This window comes from Stenella coeruleoalba, assembly GCF_951394435.1.
Source record: "Stenella coeruleoalba genome assembly, chromosome: X".
Taxonomy (NCBI): domain Eukaryota; kingdom Metazoa; phylum Chordata; class Mammalia; order Artiodactyla; family Delphinidae; genus Stenella; species Stenella coeruleoalba.
The window spans coordinates 17675181-17699824 of NC_137152.1; the positions used below are offsets into that span (position 1 = coordinate 17675181).

The window sequence follows — 24644 nt, forward strand, 5'->3', positions numbered from 1 at the left end:
AGAGAAGGCCACTCTGACCATGTTTGGAAGTAGAGAGAGCCAAGGCCACTCCTCAACTGGGAAGATAATCGATTAACAGTCCATCGCCTCCCTTGACTAACAGGGCTCACTGTAGCTCCTTTACCAATGACAATTCTAGCCCCTTGTTAATCTTCCCACCTCTCAAAGAAAAGTGAAGATGCCCACTTATTGTACTGCTGCGGTTGTTGCTGCGCGCAGGCTTTCTCTCTGGTTGCAGCGAGCGGGGGCTACTCTCCATTGCGGTGCCCGGGCTTCTCATTGCGGTGGCTTCTCTTGTTGTGGAGCACGGGCTCTAGGCGCACAGGCTTCTGTAGTTGTGGCACATGGGCTCAGTAGTTGTGGCTCGTGGGCTCTGGAGTGCAGGCTCAGTAGTTGCGGCGCACGGACTTAGTTGCTCCGCGGCACACGGGATCTTCCCGGGCCAGGGCTCAAACCCGTGTCCCCTGCACTGGCAGGTGGACTCCCAACCACTGTGCCACCAGGGAAGTCCCCGCTAATTGGGTTTTGACTACAGGTATGTTAGTGCCGATCTTCTGTTGGTAGACATCTGCCCTGGCCTCTTTGCTGGCCGCCATCCGATTAGCATTGGAAGAGATGCTAAGGGAAAGAAAACAAATGCAACCATTTTCAAATGTCTTCCATTTCTTCTTCTCTCCTCTTTCTCCTGTCTTTGCCTTTGTTAGCTGGAACCGATCTGTTAGTGACTTCTTTTGTATACGTGTGAAATACCGTGTTAACAGCTCCCTATATAGTGTGTCTCTGAGTCAGTTCGTACTGTGGGAGATGTTTTCTGAAGATGTGGCAGTAATAGCAGGGTCTCCATTGTGCATTCATCTAGTTGATACCTTAAAGGGAAAACGTCTCCCACAGTGCGAACTGACTCAGAGACACACTCAGTTCCTTTGTAGATCTACGGGCTCATTAATGAATGAGAAATGGGAACTAAGGGAATTCCCTGGTGGTCCAGTGGTTAGGACTCAGTGCTTTCACTGCTGAGGGCCTGGGTTCAGTTTCTGGTCAGGGAACTAAGATCCCACAAGCTGCGTGGCGCAGCGTAAGGGAAGGAATGAAAGGGAGGAAGGGAGGGAGGGAGGGAGGAAGGAAGCTGATTATCCAGTATTTGGAGAATAGTTAAGTATAGTGCATCAGACTAGTGGACTATCTTGCGGCTGTTAAAAGAGGCAACTGAGGCAACCTAGAAACAAGGAAAATTGTTTATGAAACAATTGTTTATGAAAATTAAATATAATATAGTGAATAATGTGATTACAACTAGGTGGCAATCATCACTGTGTAGCTCAGGGCCTAAGCTGGGTACCGGGAGGGATTTACAGGTATGGCTTGATGGCATCAGCGGTCGGCCCATCAAGGCTCTATCTGAATGAGGGATAGAGGAACCTGATAGAAAGGATCAGGGCTTGGGAATAGGGTGAAGTCAGCAAGGCACCTGCATGAAATTTAACAGAGTGCCAAGCAAAGAAACCAACAAAAAATCTTCGATAATCAAGATAAAAATATTTTAATGCAATATTTTTAAAAAATCAGAAAAAAATCCATGATGGGACACAGTAGCAAAAATTTTTTTTTCAGTATCAAAATTTTAAGTTAATGTTCAATCCTGCCCTTGCCCAACTCGGAGAGAGAACACTTCACTTGCCTCACCCTAGTCCAGCCCCGGTAAGGACAGTGACTAGCTGTGTGGGACCACCAGCTCTCTCCTCCCTCTAGGACTGAACCCCACTGAAAATAAGGGCCACTCCTTATTAACCCCAAAGGAGGGAGAGTCCGAATGCACACACTTGATTAGGGAATGGTTGATCAGAGGGAAGATGTTTCCATGTAGTCAAATGTCAAGTAGATCTTCCAGGGCCTTGGGCTGGGACAAGGAGAAACAGCATGTCTAGGAGTCACAAGCAGCAAAGGACATCCCTAAAACAACCTGGGTCCCTGGGGCACCACTGTCCTTGTAGGAGCAGAGGCTGAAGAACCACATTATGTTTGTGCAAAAAATATATGTGGGACAAAGCAGAAGCCCCCCCAAGGAGCAGGAAGGCAGGCACTTGACAATATTTCTGTATATTCTGAAGGTTGGGGGTGGGGGCTGATCTCATCGAGATTCAGTTTTGTAATTGTTGTAAACCTATTGGACAGCCAGGCTGGGTGGCCTGTGTAAAATCAGATTCTATATGCAAATGTGCAAGGACTAGAGAGTAGTGGCTCTGAACAAAGATGACTGTGTCAGAGAAATAGTGTGAAATAGTGTGATGGTTGTGTGAAATCTTTTCAAGTTTTTCTTAGTGTTTTCATGTGATCTTTTCAACTAATAACAAGGGAAATGAAGAACGTATCATATCTATGAAATGACCTATGTAGAGCCTGGCACCATAGCTTGGAGTCCAGCAAACTGAAATTGTTGTCCTACCCAAGTTCGTGTGCCTGATGCACAGTGAGGCCAAACAAACCAAAATGCTGGAGTTCGGAGCAGAGAAAGGTTTATTGCAGGACCAAACAAGGAGAACGGGTGGCTCATGCTCAAAAGGCCCGATTTCCCCATTGGTTTCAGGGAAGAGTTTTTATTGTTTTTTGTATTTTAACCTATATTTCAGTCTTAAAAATTTTTATCTTATATTGGAGTATAATTGATTAACAATGTGTTAGTTTCAGGCATACAGCAAAGTGATTCAGTTATACATATACATGCATCTATTCTTTTTCAAATTATTTTCCCATTTAGGTTATTACAGAGTATTGAGCAGAGTTCCCTGTGCTATACAGTAGGTTGCCAGTTCAGGGAAGAGTTTTTATATGCAAAATTTGGGGGGAGATATGCAGGTATATGACCTTCCTCTGATTGTTGGTGGTGAGATAACAGGGTGGTGTTCCAGGAATCTCAGTCATCAGCCTTCTGGTTCCATCCAGTCTGGGGTCCACGTGCTTGTGCTCAGCCTGAAGTTATCATCCTCCACCTGGGTGGGGGCCTTAGTTCCTGCAGAAGAACTCAGAGATATATTGCTATGTATATCCCTTGAGGAGGAACCAGGACCCTGCTTTAATTACCGCACTGTTGTTTCTTGACTGCTCCTCCTTTGTTTCTGTATTCCTTCCTTTCCCTAATTAGTAACTGTTTGAATCTGCCCTTTGGAACTCAAGGAAGGTCTAGGGGGTGAAGCCTTTTCCCTACAAACAGGAAATGGGGGACGCGGAAAGGCTTTTGTCCCTGGGAGGGCCCCATGAGCTCCTGCTTTGTTTCAAAATGACAATATTGCACATGATTATCTGAGTATAAATATGTGAGGTTTTATTGAGATCAAGAGCTTAGTTTTCCTAATGGTGTCCTTACTAGAAAACAGTAAGTCAAGTTTCTATGAAGATAAAGTGCCTATAGGAGGAGGCCTAAAATAAGCATTCTGTGTTAAAACAAACTAACGACAACAAAACCGTGGCCAGTGATTCTAACATATAGCCAAGATTGAGAACTAATGAACCCAATGTTGCCCTACAGAACTTTCTACAATGATGCAAGTGTTATACATGCACTGTCCAGTAGAGTAGCCACTAGCCACATGTAGCTCTTGAGCACTGAAATGTGGTTAGTGTGAGTGAATTTTTAATTTTGTTCAATTAAATCTAAACGTAGATGTAAACAGCCACAGGTGGCTAATGGCTACTGTGTCGAATAGCACGGCTCTCGTGCAGTGATGCTCAGACTTCGGCTGGTAACAGAGTCCCCTGAGCAACTTGGTAAAAATACAAAGGCCCAGGCTGCATCCCACTTCAACAAGCCTGGGTCTCTCTTCTTTATTAGCTCGACGGGAAATTTTTCCATAGCAGCACTTTGCAAACTTTTGGGGGATCTTTACAAAATGCAGATTCTGATTCAGTAGGTCTGGGATAGGGTCCAGAGACTGCATTTCTAACAGGCTCCCCTGGAATGCCAATGCTGCTGTCCAGGGGCCCACACTTTGGGTAACGTGGCTCTAGATTTTGGTTGTGTCTGTTTCTTTTTAAGGTAAATTCCTGAGCGGATGCTGTTAGCTATTTTCAAATGTTCTACTCAGTGGAAGTTTTTTAAAAATTTATTTTAAAATTTGAGTTATAATTGACATATAACATGTTTAAGTTTAAGGTGTACCACACGTTGATTTGACGCACTTATATATTGCAATATAATTACCGTAGAGTTAGCTCACACCTCTATCACGTCATATAATTAGATTTCTTTTTTGTGGTGAGAACGTTTAAGATCTAGTCTCTTAGCAACTTTGAAGTATATAATACAGTACTGTTGTCTGTAATCACTCTGCTATGCATTAGATCTCCAGGACTTATTTATCTACTAGTTACAAGTTTATACCCTTTAATAGTAGCTCCCCAATCCCCCGACCAGGGGAAGAAGTGTTTGGGACATCAGCTGCTCTTTCACTTCCCTTTCCCTGTTCAAATCAGGCCAGCTACAGTTTATCCTCCTGCCCCAATTCCCTACACATTGAAAATGCCAACATCACCCTGAAGGCTAGGAAGAGGTAGAAATCCCAGGCAAGTGGCATCCTGATCGTATCTGTATTTTGTGCAGTGTGTTATTTTTCTTTCATAATTTACTGCCTGTTCCAGAAAAAAAGAGAGCCTGTGTATGTGTGTTGAGAAGGGCGGTCGATGTGCATAATGAGAGTGTTTTGAAAATTTATTGGTTGCCACAAATTCTCATCACTGAAAAATGAAAGCTCTGCGTAGCTTATGGCACAGAAATGGGACCTGTATTTGCCAATATTAAACAGTTGTATATCCTATAGATATTAGAAAAAAATTCCCTAAAACTATTGCTAAAACTTGACAGTAAATATAGACTCCTGGTTAGTCGACAGAAGAGAAAAGGGGATTTTTAGTGGGTCAGAAACAGTGCATTGTCTTAACATGGACTGACTTTTTAAGTCTCAGGAAGTTAAATGGATCTTTTAATGGGAAATAATGGGCACCCTCTTTTTATTTCCACCACTGCTGTGTTCCACAATGTCACCCATACATTGGGCAGCTGCTCCTTTCTTAACAACACCCCAAGCCTACAGAACTCCCATTTAGATAAAAGAACCTAATTCTGCACTGTGCATCTCTGTTACAGTCTGCTACAAATTGCAGATGTGGGAGAATGGAGGGTTGTGTGAAAAGGCCTGTGTCTCTTTCAGGCTGCCTGCAGGGAAGGGAATGTTGTCCTCCAGGTTCTGTCTTCTCTGACCCTGGAGCTGGTGCTGGGTGGAGAGGCTGTCTGACCGCTGTGGCTGGGGTTGCCTTTACCTGTATGTAGGTTGAGACCTCAAGAAATTACATCACCCGCCTTCCTGCTCTTCCTCTCCTTTCTTGCTCACTCCTTCTCAGCCTCCCATTCCAGCTTATTCTTTTTATTTATTTAAAAATTTTTTTGGCTGCACCATGCAGCATGTGGGATCTTAGTTCCCTGACCAGGGATCGAACCCATGCCCCTTGCAGTGGAAGCGTGGAGTCTTACCCACTGGACCGCCAGGGAAGTCCCCAGCTTACTCTTTTCCTAATCTGTAAATGTGGGTGTCTTTTGATACTCAATCCTAGGCTTTCTTCTTTATGTATTTAGCGGCTATGTTGCTTGGAACATACAAGTTTTTGACACTTGCTTCTTAAACTGTGCCTTCTGTTGTTCCAGTGTCCCTCTTCAGTCTCTCGCAGATTCTTTCATCTTCAGCTCCTCCTTTCCTGATCATAATGTTGCCATTTCTGTTTTTTATGGCATTGGCCTCGCTACCTCTCTCTCTCTCTCTCTCTCTCTCTCTCTCTTTCTTATAACTTATCTTATAGCTGGGTTTGGTTTCTTTTTTAAACTCATTTTGACATGTTCAGTCTTTTCATAGAATTAAGTCCGTTTGCATTTACTGAAACGACTGGTATACTTGGTTTTATTCCTTCTGTGATGCATTTATGCTATAACATTTGACTTTGATAGTTTTTTTTCTTTTTATTTATTTATTTTGCAGTACGCGGGCCTCTCACTGTTGTGGCCTCTCCCGCCGCGGAGCACAGGCTCCGGACGCGCAGGCTCAGCAGCCATGGCTCACGGGCCCAGCCGCTCCGCGGCATGTGGGATCTTCCCGGACCGGGGCACGAACCCGTGTCCCCTGCATCGGCAGGTGGACTCTCAACCACTGCACCACCAGCGAAGCCCTGATAGTTCTTCTTTTTACTATTTCTTTTCTTTCCTTTCCAGTTTTATTAAATTGCTCTCCATTCTATTTTTTGCCCTCGTTAATTTGGACATTCCATTGTACCTTTCCGTTCTTTTAATGGCAACTTGTTATTCTCTAGTGTTCTTAATCAATTACCTATTTTGTTACCATTACTTGAAAACAAGACCCCTCAACTATTTTTTCTCACCAAGGCAGTCTATTTTTCGCTGACTCCCCTACCCCAATAAGATGATAGTTAGGCTATTTTAATTTCTCTTCCCCTTCCTGCTCTGAGAAATTTCAAATGCTCTTTTTTCACTCTACCTCCATGCTCACCACATCCAACGTCTAGGTTTTTCTGAAATAGTTTAGTTCTAAATTATTATTAAAATTGCCTTTGCAGCAACCTCTTTCATTTTAAGAATCCTTATCTAATACTCACATTACATATTCCAAGACATTTGTTTATGATTGGTTTAGATTAAACTACATATTACTTATTTTTAGAAATCCAATTATTATCCATTTAATTTAAACTTTAGTATGTGAAGCCTCTGTTTTTGTTCATTTGTTGTTTGGTTAGAATGATTTCTTTTTTTTTTAATTGAAGTATAGTTGAGTTACAATGTTTCAGGTGTACAGCAAAGTGGTTCGGATATGTATACACACACACACACACACACACACACACACACACCCCTTCTTTTTCAGATTCTTTGCCCTCAAAGGTTATTACAAGATATTGAATATAGTTCCCTGTGGTGTTTATCTATTTATTGTTTATCTGTTTATCTATCCTTATTGTTTATCTATTTATTGTTTATCTGTTTATCTATCCTTGTTGTTTATCTATTTTATATATAGTAGTTTGTATCTGCTAGTCCCAAATTCCTAATTTATTCCTCCCCCACCCCCTTTCCCCTTTGGTAACCATAAGTTTGTTTTCTATGTCTGTGAGCCTGTTTCTGTTTTGTAAATAAGTTCATTTATACCATTTTTTATTTCTTATTATTTATTTATTTTTGGCCGCACCACGCGGCATGCCAGCTCTTAGTACCCCCTGCAGTGGAAGCATGGAGTCTTAGCCACTGGACCACCAGGGAAGTCCCTCTTTATTTTAGATTCCACATATAAGTGATATCATATGATATTTGTCTGTCTCTGTCTGACTGACTTCACTCAGTATAATCTCCAGGTCCATTCATCTTGCTGCAAATGGCATTATTTCATTCTTTTTTTTATGGTTGAGTAGTTAGAATGATTTTTCTCGAATAGAGCATGTGGTTGTTCAATTTTTTTAATGCATAAAAAATTTTAAAAAAAAAGCTTTTTACCAGGATGGATGAATGAAATACTGGCTGGGTATGGGATTCTTGGGTTGTAGTCCTTTACTTTCAGTAGTCTCCTAGTTGTTTTTTCAACATCTTCTAGCTTCCAGGACTTCCAGTGTTGTATAAGAAAAGCCTAATACTTATCTTACTTTTTATTTGTAGACAACTTATTCTTTCTGACTAGAAACTTAAGATTTATGTTTAATTATTGAGATTTATAATTTTACCAGGATATGCCTAAGTAAAATTAGGCCTATCAGCTATTGCCACAGTAAGGCTGTGTAACAAAGTACCCCAAAAAGTTCATTGGCATTAAACAATAAGCATTTATTGGTCACTCACACATCTACAAATCTATGCTGGGCTTGACTCTGAGGTCCAAGTTGGGTCCAGGTCTGCTTGATGTATTTCTCATCCTCCTTGGATCAAGAGCCTCCCAAAGCATGCTCTTCTCAGGGCAGAAAGCAGAAGCACATGATGGTGAACCCACTATGCAGGTATATTTCAAGTTTCTTCTTGTATCGTATCCATTAATAGTCCATTGGCCAAAGTGAGTCACATGATAAAACTCAAAGTCAAGAGTTAGGGAAGTACGGGGCTTCCCTGGTGGTGCAGTGGTTAACGATCTGCCCGCCAATGCAGGGGAGACACAGGTTTGAGCCCTGGTCTGGAAGGATCCCACATGCTGCGGAGCGACTGAGCCTGTGCGCCACAGCTACTGAGCCTGAGCTCTAGAGTCCACGAGCCACAACTACTGAGCCCACGAGCCACAACTACTGAGCCCACGTGCCACAACTACTGAAGCCCGCGCACCTAGAGCCTGTGCTCCACAACAAGAGAAGCCACTGCAATGAGAAGCCCATGCACCGCAACGAAGAATGGCCCCCGCTCACTACAACTAGAGAAAGCCTGCGCGCAGCAACGAAGACCCAATGCAGCCAAAAAATAATTAATTAATTTAATTAATTTATAAAAAAAAAGTTAGGGAAGTGCAATTTGCTCCATGTTAAAGGGGAGGGAATCAGTACTTGTTGAACAATAATTTAACCTACTATAATGGGTAGATTATCTACTCCGGCTCTCATGGCACCTACTGGGAAGTTGGTGTACTTTTTGAGTCTGTAAACTTGGGCCTTTGTTTTGTTCAGGGAAACTTGCATTTATTACTTGCTTCATCATACTTTACCTCCATCGGTTCCTTGTTCTCCTATTTTTGCTTCTTACGTCTCCTAGATCTATCCTCCAAGTCTCTTATCTTTTTTTTTCTATAAGTTCCATCTTTTTATATTTTTGAGACATCATGCCTTGAGATTTTTCTTCCCCTTCACCCAGGTTACTAACTCTGGCCACAACAGTAGGTATCCTCTCCCTTAATTCAACTAATTTTTTTTTTTTAATTGGGGTATAGTTGTTTTACAATGTTGTGTTAGTTTCTGCTGTACAGCAAAGTGATTCAGCCCTATGTACGCATATATCCCCTCTTTTTTGGATTTCCTTTCCATTTAGGTCATCACAGAGCACTGAGCCCCTGTGCTATATAGCAGGTTCTCATTAATTGCCTATTTGATACATATTAGTGTATATATATCAGTCCCAATCTCGCAATTCATCCCACCCCTCCTTCCCCCCTTGGTGTCCATACATTTGTTCTCTATGTCTGTGTCTATATTTCTGCCTTGCAAACAGGTTCATCTGTACCATTTTTCTAGATTCCACATATATGTGTTAATATACGATATTTTCAACTAATGTATTTATTTAATTTTTTTGGCTGTGTCAGATCTTAGTTGAGGCACGCGGGATCTTTTGTTGCGGTGTAGGCTCTTCATTGTGGCACGTGGGCTTCTCTATAGTTGTGGCACATGGGCTCTCTAGTTGAGACATGCGAGCTCAGTAGTTGTGGCATGCAGGTTTAGTTGCCCCACGGCATGTGAGATCTTAGTTCCCCGACCAGGGATCAAATCCACGTCCCCTGCATTGGACGGCAGATTCTTTACCACTGGACCACCAGGGAAGTCCCCAACTAATGTATTTTTAAGTTTAAAGCCATAGCATCCATTTACAGAAAGTTTGTGATTTTTTTTTAAAGGAACCCTGGGGGATCCCCTTCTTCTTGTTTTTTTTTTAATATAAATTTATTTATTTTATGTATTTATTTCTGGCTGTGTTGGGTCTTCGTTGCTGCACACGAGCTTTCTCTAGTTGCGGCGAGTGGGGGCTACTCTTCGTTGTGGTGAGGGCTTCTCATTGCAGTGGCTTCTCGTTGCAGAGCACAGGATCTAGGCGCGTGGGCTTCAGTAGTTGTGGCACATGGGCTCAGTAGTGGTGGCTCGCGGGCTCTAGAGCGCAGGCTCAGTAGTTGTGGCGCACAGGCTTAGTCGCTCCGTGGCATGTGGGATCTTCCCAGACCAGGACTTGAACCCGTGTCCCCTGCAATGGCAGGCAGATTCTTACACTGCGCTACCAGGGAAGCCCTGTGATTTTTAAAAAAGTTGTCATCTGTCCTCCTCTAGCAATTCTGTTTTGCTGGGTGCCTGTTCTGTTTTATGTTCCTCCTTCTGGCTGCTGGGAACTCTTAGTTGTCTGTTACTTTTCTTTATCTATGTACTGAGACCATTTGGGTATCCCATGTTATGCAGTAGGGCCTGGAATGAATTGAGTCATCAGCTTTATTGGGGGAAAGGAAAACTTAGAAGGGCAGGGTAGCAAGAGAAGAGAAGGCACAGGTCCCCTTCCTTCCATCATTCATTAGAGAAGAGTGCCAGTGCCACCACACGCCCCTGGATACCTAGTGTGGGTTCGCATTCTGGTAGAGGGACCTGCACCCTTACTGTTCTCCTTTCATAGAATGAGCATGAGAAAACACCTTTATCGATGAAGGGACACACAAACTGCTTGAGTGTTGCCATCTGGAGTTGGACACTAGCTATTTAAAGGAGTTGTCTGGGAATTCCAGTTGCCAGCACCTGAAGTCTGGTGGGGGACAGTTCTCCATGTTTCCCTTGTTTCTGCATGTCTTGTGAGCAGAGACACTGATAACCTTTATTCTGGACTAACTTTCCAGGAAGTTTGTATGGTAAACAGCCTGAGGAAATAGAGATAGTATCTCCCTAATGGAGCCAAAGACAAATTTGTTTCTTGACTGTCATAACAAAGATAATGTCTTTCTCCAGAGCAAAACTTAGGCAGGTTTGTTTGCAGCCCCTTTAAACATATTGTTATTTCCTAAGCTTGGGTTCTTCCCTTGTGACAGACATCTACTGCATGTGCGGTATTCACTCGGGCCCACCTCTCTGTTGTCCCCATGGGACTTGGGTGGGCAAGGGAACCAATGCACACATGAAATGCATGCTGCCTTGTTGTGCTATGAGTAATAAAGTCCTTTGTCTCTGACCCAGTATTCTTTTTTTTTTTTTTTTTTTGGTACGCGGGCCTCTCACTGTCGCGGCCTCTCCCGTTGCGGAGCACAGGCTCCGGACGCACAGGCTCAGCGGCCACGGCTCACGGGCCCAGCCGCTCCGCGGCATGTGGGATCCTCCTGCATCGGCAGGGGGACTCTCAACCACTGCGCCACCAGGGAAGCCCTGACCCAGTATTCCTGTCTTCTGCCAGCATCCATGAAATTAAGGCTAACTTGTTAGTTTTCAAGCAGCATAGAGTCTCAGACCTTTCAGAGTTCTCGACAGAGCTCATTAGAAGTGACGTGCCCTCCCATCGGGAAGCTGAATTCAGTGGAAGCCCCGCTCTCCACTCTGCTCCAGCCCCAGACGATTTGTGGTCCAGGCGGCCAAAATAAGGTCACTTTGGGATAATGCTTATTCGATACAGTGGATAACTGGCAACTACAGGGTGTTCAGTAATTCCTGATCTCTATACGGAAGAAGCCCTAGTCTACAGAAGGGTTGTCTTCCAATGATTTATTTAAACTTTTTTCTAGGAAAAGAACTTTATAAATGGCAGTTATACTTAGCCCCAGGTATTCTTAGACTAGCCCTCTAAACTTACTGAGCAGGTTCAGTTTAGTGGTTAAGACTGTGGGTTCTGGAGCCAGACTGCCTAGATTCAAATGCTTACCCCTCCTCAGATGTGCGAACTTCGACAAATTACATTAACCTCAATTTCCTCACTTGAAAATGGAGTTAACAACATGAACTACCAATAGGGTCATTCTGAGGATTAAATGAATAATGTACACCTTGTAAGCAACTCCTTTCCAAGCTGCTGTGATAACCATTCAGTAATCTGGTCACTATGTACAGTGGGAGCAGACTTGATCACCGGCGGGCTTGTTCATATAGCATACACTGCCGGAGATGACGCTTATTACCTATTTCTTTTGCTGGGGGAGGACCTTCCGTTAGAGCAAGTATTCTTAACCTGGGGCTCATGGACACTTTTAGGGGATCCATGAACTTAATGAGAAAAGAAAATGCTTTATATATTTACATTCTCTGATCTCTAAGTGAAATATATTATTTCCTACAAATGAATACAGAGAACAAACCACAGTAGTATTAACAATGTCTATGAATTTGTATTGAATAGAAATCACAGATGTTTTCACATATTCCACTTATTGCAGGTACCTCAAAATATCATTCATGCTCAGCACTGCTTTGAAATTATAGTAATGATTAGTTCCTCTGCTACATCTTATTATTTAATGCATTAACCAAGAAGCATATTTATTATTTATCATAACTTTATACTTTCAGGGTTGTATGTTAGTGTAACGGGCTTCCTTTGTAATGCCATATCTTTTACTTTATGCACATCAAAATGTCATTCTGAGAAAGGATCCGTAGCCTTCACCAAATGCCATAGGCCCATTGTCCAGGGATTAAGAAGCTCTTCAGTAAAGTAAAATTGGCCTTGCTCTGCCCACTCAATTTCCCCTGTAAGAGAGCCAGACCCACAGGGAGGGCTCTGTAGTTCTCTAGCCCTGCCAGTGAGCGAGTGGAAGAATCTCCCTAATACAGGGTGCAGTATTAGAAAACTCGCTTGGCCCAGATCTAAATTGTGTCCTTGAATATATGAGCAGAACGTATAGAGAGAACATACTGACGTTCAGCTGAGTCCTGAATCTATCTCTGTCAAATGGTTCCAAACCGTGGCAAAGATGTCAGTTATTAGCTCCTCTCAAACACCAAGATGTGGCTAAGTGACAGATTGTAATCTGTCATTTCATCCACACATCTTGAGGTCTTTCCAATCATATGATGAGTCCACTGGGGACAGGTCTATGTCTTGCCCTCAGTGAGGCAGTGGAGAGGGTAGTGTGGTAAAGGACATAGTCTCTGACCCCAGGAGGCTTGGATCCGAATCTGGGCTCTGATACTTCATAGCTGGGTGACTTTGAGCAAATTATTTAACTGCCCAATGCCTTGTTTCCTCATCTATAACTGTACCTTCCTTCCATGGTCCTTGCAAGGACTGAGTGAATTAAAACATGCAAAAACAGAATAGTGCCCAGCAGGAAGTGAGAACAGAGGGAAAAATCCTGTATTTTAGAGCCTAAGTGTTTTTCAAAATGCAATTAAAGCAGCTAAGCTTTACATTTTCCCTGCAGATCAAATACTGAAGTACTTGAGATGAAGGGTTATTTTATTAGACTTTATGGGAAAAGACATTTAACTATCTAAAACACTAGTAACACCCTGTCAAGGTTGTCCTCTCCCTTGCCAGAAAGAATGAACTCAGCTTTCTCTAAGGAACAGGTGGTCGTGGTGCTGTTTCAGGAAGCAACACACAACAGAAACCAAAGACAATATCGGTATCTGTTGAGAGGTGGCAGAAGTAAGAACAGGATGTTGGAGATGGTCTAGCAAGGAACCTAACATGTTTCTGTCACTTTAAAGAAATAAACAAAAATTTCTTAGGAGTATTTTCCCCAAGATTTTCTCAAAATAGCAATCTAGAATGGAATGATAGATTTTTTAACTTATCATTTATAAACAAGTACAAATTCTCTGTGCAGATACACATACCTGGACTTCATCAGCTGGGCAATATTTTCCCTCTGGAGTCCTGTTTCCACCATCTCCTTGGTCTGTGTCCTAACCTCTGACTTGTGGCAGGGTGGTAAGCTACTAAAATCTTGAGTCTTCTGCTATTTCCTATTCTGTTGTGTACTCATCTTCAGATATGTAACATTCATTATTCTACTGAGACTTTCTCCTACAGGGAATTTACCTTAAATTGCTGAAGGATAAAATGACGTGAATTTTGAATGAGATCTACATTCTGAAGAGGTACTTTACTTTTCTTTGCCATCTGTATTCTCTGCATCCCACCTAAGCCCTCACACAGTACAAGGCATGTGGGAAGTCCTCCCTTTACAGGTGTTTGAATGAATACAGACTCTGGGATTGTATTTCCAGGGGTACACTCTTTCTTCTTCATCAGTGAGGCAATTGCTTCAATTATAAACCTTGGTGAGGATTAGTAGGAGGAAATAAAGACCACCAAATCGTAATCTGAAACAAAGCTGCATTTATTTGCTTCCCTGGGAAGGGAGCACAACGTCAGCTGGTCTCTCCGCGTAGTAGTATCTGAAAGGATGAGAGTGAGGACAAAAAGGGAGAAGGTACACAAAATCTAGTGAGATTCAGAGTTCACTTGTCTGGTCGGCTCCCAAGGCTGAGTATAAACTCCTCTTTGCAATTGGTCATTGCACTGGTCTTCTTTGCAATTGGTCACTTCTTCAAAGTGCAGGCACCGTTCCTAAAGATGTCCAGGGTGGGCTACATAAAGCTCTAATGGGCTCAGTGTCACTCCGCTGGCACATCTGCCATGTTGGCTTTCCTTAACAGGATCGGTAGCACGTTAGTACAGCCGGGTTAATGCAGTAAGAATCACCGGTTACCTGCCTCTTCACTCACCTCTTTTGGAACTGCCAAACTTCCTTTTTTTGGTTAGGGCAAAAGGCAGGGAAACATACATGTGTACTTTGGAAAAATACTTTTATATACACAGGTTGTCCTTCAAAGTTGTAAGAACGAAATACGAGAGGCCTCCAGATACTTGTACACAACTGTTCATAGCCCCACTATACACAATGGCAAAAGGTGGGAACAACTCAAATGTACATCAGCAGATGATGGATAAACAAGATGTGGCGCACACAAAGCAGGGAATGTTCCTCAGCCCCGAAAAGGAATGACGTGCCGATACGTGTGACGATGTGGACGAGCCTCAAAAACATTACGCCAAGTGAGAGGGGCCACACAGAAGAGGTCACGTCGTCTCTGGTTCCATTTTGAGGAAAAATCGAGATGGGGGAGTCTGTAGAGACAGAACGCAAATCGGTGGTTTCCTGGGCTGGGGGAGAGGAAGCTGGGAAGTGAGTGCTGAATGGGTACAGAGATTTCTCTCGGGCGATGAAAATGTTTTGGAAGCAGACAGAGGCTGTGGTCGCGCCACATTCTAAATGCAGTAAATGCCAAGGAATTGTACACTTTTAAATGGTTGATTCTTCTGTCAATTATACCACAGTAAGAAACGGAAAAAGAACACAGAAAACTTCAGGGGTCTTCTGAGCCCCACTGAAACGAGAAAGAAGGTAAAAAGAGATGAGGAAGCAAGGACAGCTGACCAGTTGGTGACCACTCAGGGGAGAGGGACTCCACTTCAGAATGTACCAAAGTTGAAAACACTTGAAAGACAAACCCATTTCCAGACGTTTAGATATTTACCTTCTGCAAATAACCCTGGGTTCTCAAAAATGTAAACGGTTTTATAAAGAGAGAAGACAACATCCCCCTTTCACAGCCAGCGACTGCAGCCTAGAGGAGAACAGCTGGGCTCTGGGGGTGGGGGGCACCTTCTAAAGGGCTGGGGACATCCACGCAAGCAAGGGCCCCTAAAGCATGCTGCGCACTGGGAGGTATCCCATGGCCTCAATAGCAAGATGACAAGCATCAAGTTTTGGTAGCGTTAGCTTGTTTTTGTTTTTTTCCCAAACCAAATGTATAAAAATTGCATTTCAGACACTGGTGCAAAAAGCTTTTAAACTAAATAAACAAATAGGAAAGTGCACTCTCTTCCGAAGGACGTTTCTAATCCTTCGTAGGCCGCGTCAGTATATCGTAGGTACACTGAAAGCACCTGTAAACAGCTACAACCTTCCTGTGGCACGCTAACATGGATGGACCTCGAGGACAGGACACTAAGTGAAATGAGCCCGTCACGAAAGACAAATCCTGTACGATCCCACTTCTACGAAGTATCTAAAGCAGTCACACTCAGAGACACAGAAAATAGAGGGGTGGGGGCCAGGGCTGGGGCGAGGGAAACAGGGAACTGGTGCTCACGGGGATAAAGCTTCACTTTTGCCAGAAGAAAACAACCCTAGAGATCTGCTGTACAGCAACGACAGAAGTCCACTTAACACTACCGAGCTGTACACGTAGAAGGGTGACGCTGCTACACTTAGGCGTTAGTAGCATCTCGTTAGAATAATACTAATTTTGACTTGACTGGTGTTGCAGTTTTATTGCTTGAGAGAAATTACAGGCTTCAGGAGTTTAAACTGACCCTACTTTGGATGTGGATACACTTGAGAACATCGCCATAAAAACAACTGTCAACAGCCACCGCCCAAGCGATGGCTTCGGCGAAACCCTGCCAGTTTAGTAAAGCACTTCCCCGTCTCTATGTAAAAATCATGGGCTTGTGCCTCTGCAGAAAGTTTGTACGTCTAACAACGTAAAAGAGCGACACATTAAAACAAAACCCAAATGCGGGTGAAACTCGAAATGCACTCGGTCGCTGCTCTTGTGTTAGTTTCTAAAGGAGAGAAAATCAGCCAGGCCTCAGGGCTTGGGAACGGCTGGCGGGCCTCTATCCGCGGTCTCCGCGGCCTGGCTGCTGGGCTGCGGGCCCCGAGGGCAAGGCGCGGCGGCGCGGCGGCGCACGTGCACGCTGAACTGCAACTGCGGCCGCGGGGCCGCCAAGGCCCAGCCCGTCTGCTGCGGGGGACTCAGCCCAGGGCTGCTCAGGCCAGAGCCCGGCGGGGACAACACGAGCACCTGGGGCGGCCGGAAGCCGTCCTCTGCACCGAGGTGAACAACCACGGCTTCCTCGGCACGCACGACCGTGTTGGGAACGGCGGCACCCTGTGAACCTGAAGCCTGTGCCCCCGGACCCTGTACCCCCGGACCCTGTGCCCCCGGACCCTGTGCCCCCGGACCCTGTACCCGCGGACCCTGTACCCCCGGACCCTGTACCCCCAGAACCTGTGCACCCAGACCCTGTACCCCCGGAACCTGTGCCTCCGGACCCTGTGCCCCCGGACCCTGTGCCCCCGGACCCCGTGCCCCTGGACCCCGTGCCCCCAGACCTTGGGACGCCGGCAGCCGAGGAGGCGGGGCGCAGGGCCACTGCAGGGGAAGCAGCTGGGCAAGGCGCGGCTGCGGGGCCGGCTGCTGGCTGCTGCACAGGAGCGAACCGCGGGGCAGCTGCACCACAGGAAAGGGTCTGAGATCCGAAGCGTTTTTCTCTGGAGGAGGAGGCGGCGGAGGAGGCGGCGGCGGAAGAGCTCCTGCGGGCAGGTGGCCCGGCTGGATCCCCCCGGGAGCTGGGGCTCTGGTGGCACAGCCTCTCCCCGAGGCCTGGCCTCCACGTCTGGGGCCCACTTCTCTGATGACCTTCAGGCCAACGGAGATCACCGTGACCCGGGAGACCGAGGTCGTCTGTGATGAGCCCGCAGTGGACAGGGCGGTGGCAGGAAGCGTGCTAACTGGGCTCTGCTCCACAGAGGATTCCTGGGAAAGAGCTGGTGGCTTAGGAGCAGGGCCAGGAGATGCACATGCCTGAGAGCTGCCTGCCTGCTGTGAAGTGAGACTCTCACCCCAGGAGCTCCTTCCTGAGTGCCAAGGAAGTCGCATGGGTGGAGGTGGATGTGTGGCTCCGCTGTCGGGCACTGAAGACTGAACCCACCCAGTCTTAGGCTGTTCTGGTTCTTTCCCTGGAGAAGGTTGCCTGAGACCGGCTGAGCCACTGGAGCTGTGTGACATCTGCACTGGACACTGGGTGCTCTCCTGGACCGACTCCTCGGGCCGACTGACCACTCTCCCAGCATCAGACTCTGCCCCGGGCGGGAAACTGTAGGGATGGTTATCTGCGAAGGAGTGGGGGGGAGACAGCTGTCTCTCCCACGTGGCTTCTGTACCGGACCCTTTTCCAGAGGCAAGTGAATTATCAGTCAGCTGCCTGACGGCCAGCCTTGTTGCCTGGGACTGGTAGCCAGCGTCACCTCCAAATGCAAGATCACCTTGTACCTCATGCACTGGCCAGACTGTTGGTTGTGAGTCATCACATCCGACAGACTTCTTCCCTTTAGCGTATTCCTCCACGTCCACTTGAGAAGGTACGGCCAAGTCACAGCGTCTCTGTTTCCACATATCTACACAACTTCCTGCTTTAAAAGTTTTGAGGCCGTAATTCCCACCTGTTTTACTTTCTCTTATTCTTTTGCAGGAAGTCAGGGCTCTTAGCTCAGGAGAAGGTGGACGAGACAGCTCCTGCTGCCGATTCAGAGAGGCCATAGAGTACCTCTTGAAGTTCCTTTTCATGGGAAGAGTGTTCATCTTTTGTTTGTTATAGAGCAGTCTGTTTGCAGTGCACGCTACTGATACAGAAGGGTCTAGACACAGTGGTTCAGCCGTAGCTAAGATCAGTTGGCTCTCAAGCAAAAGTTTGTCCTCCTGGGTCCAATTCTGGTTATCGCTGGCTATGGCCTCTACATCCCAGGCTAAAGTCTGCATCGTGGGGCGTAAGAGAATATGCCTGCTTTGGTAATGGGGAGCTTCCCTGTCGCTGGACTGCCTGTAGTCCCGTATTTCTGCTATCACACACCCGTGATGAAAAACGTTAACCTGAGACTTTTCCAGGAGACCCACTAAAACAGGAGGTAATTCTTCTGCATCCAAGTATTCGAGCAATTCCCCTTCTTCATAGGGCAGTCGCATGATCTCCGAAGATGATCCATTTTCCCCCTTGAGCATCAGCGAATAGCCCTCCTTTCCTGGGTACAGGTTGACCACCAAACACGGCAACGACTCTCTCCTAAGAAGCTTCTCTAACAGGTTCACGTTGCTTGTTAATTCCTCCGTAACCTCAGGCTCTTTTTCACATTCTTCAACATAAATGTCATAAAGTTTTTCATAGAGAGACTTCTCCCCATTAGATGGGTATTTCCTTTCCGGAGGTCTCTGTCGGGCACTTGCAATGATATACTCCGCACGATCCAAAGCTCTTTCTAGAGCCTGCTCCATTGCGGTACAAAATGGGGGCCCTAATGGAAGAGAAAATGTAAGTGAGCGAATGAACCGGGTGAAAACCCTGTCTGCAGTATCGACGAGCATTCTTGCAAACGCGGCCACTCCACAGTGGCGCGAGCAGCCTCACCTCCAAAAGGACACCAAGACACCCGCCCCCGAAGAAGCAGCGCGCAAAATACCTGCGATTTAGGGAAAGACCTAAAGGCGTGCAAGCGGCCACCGCGCTGGATCTCGCTCGCCTCGCGTGGCAGCAGATGACCCGGATGTGAATGTAAGCGATTCTCCGCCCCCCACGCCCCCCACCCCCGCACATCCCCCCGAAGGCGCGCGCATCCGTGCGTCCGCCTGCGCAGATCATAGGCTCAGGCCTCATCCTTCTATTGCCTCTTGGGCACAGGCCCGCCCCCTTCACTTCTGGTTTTGGGGTCTGCACTTCCACCAAGGGCTGGGCTTCGCCACACCTTCTTTTCTTATAACCTTGAAAAGCACAAGCAGCCAACAATAAAAATCTATCATTTTTCGGTGCGGCTTTAATACGCACCAATTTTCGTGGTACTGCAGTTGCCGGGAAGGTCATGAAAGGTGGTCATTTCTTGGCGATCACTTCACCAAGCATTATTCACTGTTTTGGGAATGTCTTGTTTGTTCCCAGTGGCAGGACTGCTCCTGCTCCTGGTGTCCATCGCCAATTTAACACACCCAAAGAGTCCCCATATAGGGCTTCCCTAGTGGCGCAGTGGTTGGGGGTCTGCCTGCCGATGCAGGGGACACGGGTTGCGTGCCCCGGTCCGGGAAGATCCCACGTGCCGCGGAGCGGCTGGGCCCGTGAGCCATGGCCACTGGGCCTGCGCGTCCGGAGCCTGTACTCCGCAGTGGGAGAGGCCACAGCAGTGAGAGGCCCGCGTACCGCAAAACAGAACAAAACAAAACGAAAAAGAGTCCCCATACATAGCTCTTGCCTACATGCAGGCTCGCTGTATTCGGTGCAAGCATCAGAATTCTTCATTGATTCTTCCAGTGATCTCCTGCCTAATGGTGTTCATAGAGATGTGCACGTAACATGACATTCTTTTACAGAAGTACTTACCTTTTATTTCTCTAGGTATTTCAGAAAGGGCTTTATAGTCTTTTTCAAAGTGTGTGGTAGGTACCTTATATCGTCTAAGAATTCCATTCAGGATTGTTTGTTTTAAAAGGTGGTTTGCATCTGATAGGGTTGAGAACTGTTGTTCCAGGTGACGGCAGTACAGTTTAAATGGTTACTCTAACTGTAGACCATAGCTACAGTCCTAGTGGTGGTTTGGAGTGGTATGATTGAGTCCTAGGTAATTTATGGGCCATTGTTTTCCATTAATATTGTTGCCTTGCAATCTGCCAGCCTTTTTGGACAGGTTTTCTTTGTTTTCTGTTTTCAAGAATCTCTTGATGTTTAGGTGTAGACATAATGATACTACAATATTCATAGTGAAGTCACAAATGAGAAGAATCCAAGATAAACTGGTGAAATTCCTGAATTACAGACTACTATAAAATACATGTGTTTTTCTAACCAATAGCAATTATGATCATTACATATTACAGTAGATACAGTCTACTGAAATAGGATTAAAAACTCCTTGACTAAGAGTTCCTTAAACATGTCCCTCGTTCAGCAATCGACAAGAATAATTTTCTCCTGGCATATCAGTTGTCTTTGGGCAAATGTATACAGTCGTCCCTCGGTATCAGCGGGTGATTGGTTCCAGGACACCCGCCCGCCCCCGCAAGGATGCTAAAATCCTCAGATGCTCAAGTCCTTACAGTAGGCCCTCCATGTCCCCATCCCTGGTTCTCCCTCTGCAGATCTGATTATATTTGATCCGTGGTGGGTTGAAACCGCAAATGCGGAACCCGCGGATATGAAAGGCCAATGTGAATACTTGTGGATGCCTCGGGGGGGCTTGAAATCGGTTTAGTTTCTTAGCTCCTTAAAAGCATCCTTCCCTGTCTCTCTCTTTTCCCCTCCACATGCCCACCTTTAGGCTAAGCGTAAGACTGGATAGTTAAACCATAGTTTGCTATCCAGTCATCCAAATAGCCAACTTTAATCAAGCCCAACTGAATGAGGTGAACAGGAGCTCTGACCCTCACTCAAAGCACTGCCTATCCTTCCAACTTGAACAGATGAACTTAGCTGCCTGCCGGCCTCTTGCAGGCTTCTCACCAACCATGATCCCCTTCACCTTCCGTCCTCAGGAATTTGCTGTGTGTTGGGTCTGGAAAAGTACCAGTCTGGGACAGTATTCCGTTTAGGTGGAGAGGCTAATTAGAAAGGGAAAGCTCTGCTTTCTTGGGGATCTGAGGTAGATTCTGTTGGAGGGGAAGTGGCACAGTGGACCTGTGTTGGAGTCAGGTTATCCTTCTAAAAAGTAAAGCCCAGGATTTCTGGGGGCTGCTCCCAGCCTGCACACCAGGCCCGGTAGCTTCTCAGCATGACAGAGGAGGAGGGCTGGGGCTAGGGTGAGGCAAGCAGGAGCCCAGGGTGTAGGGTGCAAGGAGACAGCCACCCTCGGCTTGTGCAGGTCCCAACAGGGCCGGCGCCCTGGGTGCCTGGCTTGCTCACCTTGCCCCAGCCCCGCAGACAAGGCCCCTCACCACCTGGCGCCTGTCTGCTCCCCACCTCTTTCCTCTCCTCTCTTTCCTTTGCTTTCTGTGCTCTGAGCATAGTCACCGGGCACCGACAGGCCCACCCCTTCAGGGCTCTGTGCCCTCTCTGCTTAGTCACCTGCCAATCTCCACCCATCACCTCAAATATCCCTTCCTGACTTCCAAGGAGCTCGCCTCCTCGTCTCTGCTGTTCTGCCAAAGCACACGTACCACACGCCGTATCAGAGCCAGGCTTCGCATCGGAAGGGAATCGAGCGTGTGTTTGCACCGTTCTCCACACCCAGCCTCTGGATTCTCTGAGGGCAGACACGATGCCTTTTCCGTCTTTGTCTGGTCACCAACTTGGTCATCACTTGGCACAAAGTTGGCACAAGAACGAAGGAACGATTGACCCCCTGCTCTAGTTACTTTACTTCAAGACTCGTGTGAAGAAACATTTCATCCCCTCTTTAGCGGTGAGAAAGGCGTCCCGAGCCGGGTCTTCTGAGCGTCGTGCTGTAGCGCGCCGGGGCGTCTGAGCCTCGGCACTAGTGGCATTTGTGAGGGGGCGTGTTCCCGTGCACCGTAGGGTGTTTAGCAGCACCCCTGGCCTTCCCCACTAGACGCCAACAGCACTCATCCCCCGTTGTGGTAACCCAGAACGGCTCTAGATATTGCCCAAGAGGCCTTGCGGGGGCAAAATCATCCCCCTGGAGAGGAACCCCTCCACTACCCTGCTCTGTAAGCCATGAGCTTGATCCAAATGCAGCCCCTAAGCTCACATCCCCGGGCACCCCTCTCTCAGTAGAGAGGTGCATCTGCCCACTCTGTCATGGGATGGGCGAGATGCTCAGTTGTGGTCCTGACTGTGTCTTCGGTTGGGCTCCCCAGAAGCAAACCCTGACAAGAGGATTCGCGTGCAAGGAGTTTATTTGGGAGCTCATCCCGAGTGACACCGGTCAGGGGAAGGGCAGCTCACTCAGGGATGGGGAAGAAGGTGATCAAAGGCACGGTCACGAGCAGAAGGCCGCTGTGGACAACCGGTCCCTGCTGGGGCCCTTTGGGAGACAGTACGGAGCAAGCTCAGGTTGTTCTGCCCTAGAGGCAAGGAAGCTGGGCTGTCTCTCCATCCACTCGTCTCTCTCATTTGACTGACGACAGTCCTGAGGGCATTATTTCCCATCACTCTGGGTTGCCACATGTGAGAGCCACCCGTGCTCCTGTGGCCTGGGTGCCCTCAGAGAGAGCGTCAGGAGTGCTTGCAGTAATACTCAGTCCTCGTGTACAGGACGGCAAGTACCTCGGGGAGACGGGCAGGGCCCCGGCAGCGTGGGCTACACCTGTGGCTGAAGAGCCATGGAAGGATGCGGCCATTCGCTCTCGGTGATGGAGACAGTGTGCTCCGTAATATAGGTGGGCGTGTGGAGGAGTGAAATTGTACTCCATCCAAGTGAACGGGGCGATTTCACGTGAGGTTTTTGTCAGCTACTACAGCCCACGATGCCAACAGTGGAGAGTGTGGCCCACGCCTTACTCTTCCCCGGGAGGACCCCCGAGGCAGTCTGGCCACACGTGCGCTGGGTGAGGCTCTGTCCCTGGCTGTGCGTGTGTTCCGGTGAGCTTTAGCTGGCCAGACAGTGCTTACCATGGCTCAGCACGCCCTGCACTTGAGCTCCCTAATTGCCTGCTCTTTCCACAGCACGAGGTTTTTGGAAAATGTTCTCAGTGCACACCATCTTTGGAGCCTTCTGAGCACATCAACGAGCATGCTGGCTGATTCTAAGGAGTCCAACTGCTGCCGTCCCCTACAGCAGCTCGACAGAGATGCACATGCTGAGAAAACCCATGGCCAGAAAAGACATGCTAGAGGAGGCAGAGAACTGAATTAATGACAAGATAATTAACCTAATTTACAGTAGTCAACTGGTTCATTCTCTACCCGCTGAGGTGTAGTTCTAGGTTTTTGCCGCCTCTCTCGCTGTGGGTAATTAGAGGGACCAGCCACAGCCTTGCAACTGCCGGGATCAAAGATTGGGGAAGGTAAAGAATCATTGCTTGTTGGTCTCCTCTCGGGTTAACCCTCCATCACTGGCATTGAGACTTAATGCGTTACTCCTGTGATCAGGTCCCAGATTCAGTAAAGCAAATCCCAGGGAACGTTGTAGGTCTGTGAGACTATGTGAGCGAAGATCACTCCCACAGCCTGTTAGGTCATTCTGTGCTGCCGCCTCTACTAGTTGTTTATTGAATCTAAGAACTTCTCAGAGCCCGTAATTGTTGCCCTGCATATTTATTTTCCTCTTTTCCCCTTTTCTTGAATTGTGTCTCCCCTCCACCTTCTTCCACTTGTGCACCTTTTTTATCATTTTACTGAAAAATAAATGAAGTTGGATGTTTTCCTGGCGTTATTGCTCTGTTATAAACTCCCTGAGGTAAATAGCCGTAGCCTGAGTCAGGGTTTTTCAGCCTCTGCTTGTTGACGTTGTTGTGGGCGCTGTCCTGTGCAATGTAGGGTGTTCAGTAGCATCCCTGGCCTCTACCCACTAGAGGCCAATAGCAGCCCCATCCCAGTTAAGACAACCAAACATGTCTATGGATACGGCTAAGTGTTCCCTGTGGGGAGCAGAGTTATCCCCAGCTAAGAATCACAACACCATGGTATCACAAAATAGCTGGGTTTAGAGAAAGGAAGCAGCAACCTACAAACCACAAAACACTTTGCACCTTAATTTCTAGGACAGTTCCAATGATTAGGTGTGACTTTTACATTTTTTGTTTGTTTTTTGCTGCAATTACTGCTAAGGTTGGCCCTGAGTTATCTTGCTAATGCTCTAAAATTTCCATTGGACCTGATTAATAAATAGAGTCTCTGGCCAGTAGGAGAGATGCAAACAAAAATATCATTAAGTCTTTAGAAGGTAGATTTTCAAAAATATACTAGCAGAGATTTTCTTTTTTAATTCATCTGCCTGATAAGAGTCACTAACGATTTCCAGATTTTCCACGTTTCTTCAACAGTTGAGAATTTTTGCTCATTTCAATAATTTTTCTTTAATCTTCATTCAATATTTGCTCTTTCAATGTATGTTCTCTGCACTTTATTTTGCTTTGTTAATGTCAGACTGTCCCTGGACTCACTCCTTCTCCCACTTTTCTCTATTTACAGTCAATCCTTCAATGACTTCATCTAGTCTCAT

The 24644-nt window shown here is 46.5% G+C and overlaps 2 protein-coding genes across 2 annotated transcripts in view; one reads left to right on the plus strand and one right to left on the minus strand.

Annotated features, from left to right (window-relative positions):
- PDK3 (pyruvate dehydrogenase kinase 3) overlaps nt 1-24644 on the plus strand; it is a 259141-nt gene that overhangs the window by 33377 nt on the left and 201120 nt on the right. The gene's annotated exons all lie outside the window — the stretch shown is intronic.
- Nucleotides 16354-18978, minus strand: LOC307180171 (transcription factor SPT20 homolog; the record flags this gene model as incomplete). Its single annotated transcript, XM_079910307.1, has 2 exons — nt 18950-18978; nt 16354-18836 (listed from the first exon to the last, which is right to left on the minus strand). Exon 2 carries the CDS (start codon nt 18814-18816, stop codon nt 16354-16356), a length of 2463 nt encoding a protein of 820 aa, XP_079766433.1. The 5' UTR covers nt 18817-18836; nt 18950-18978.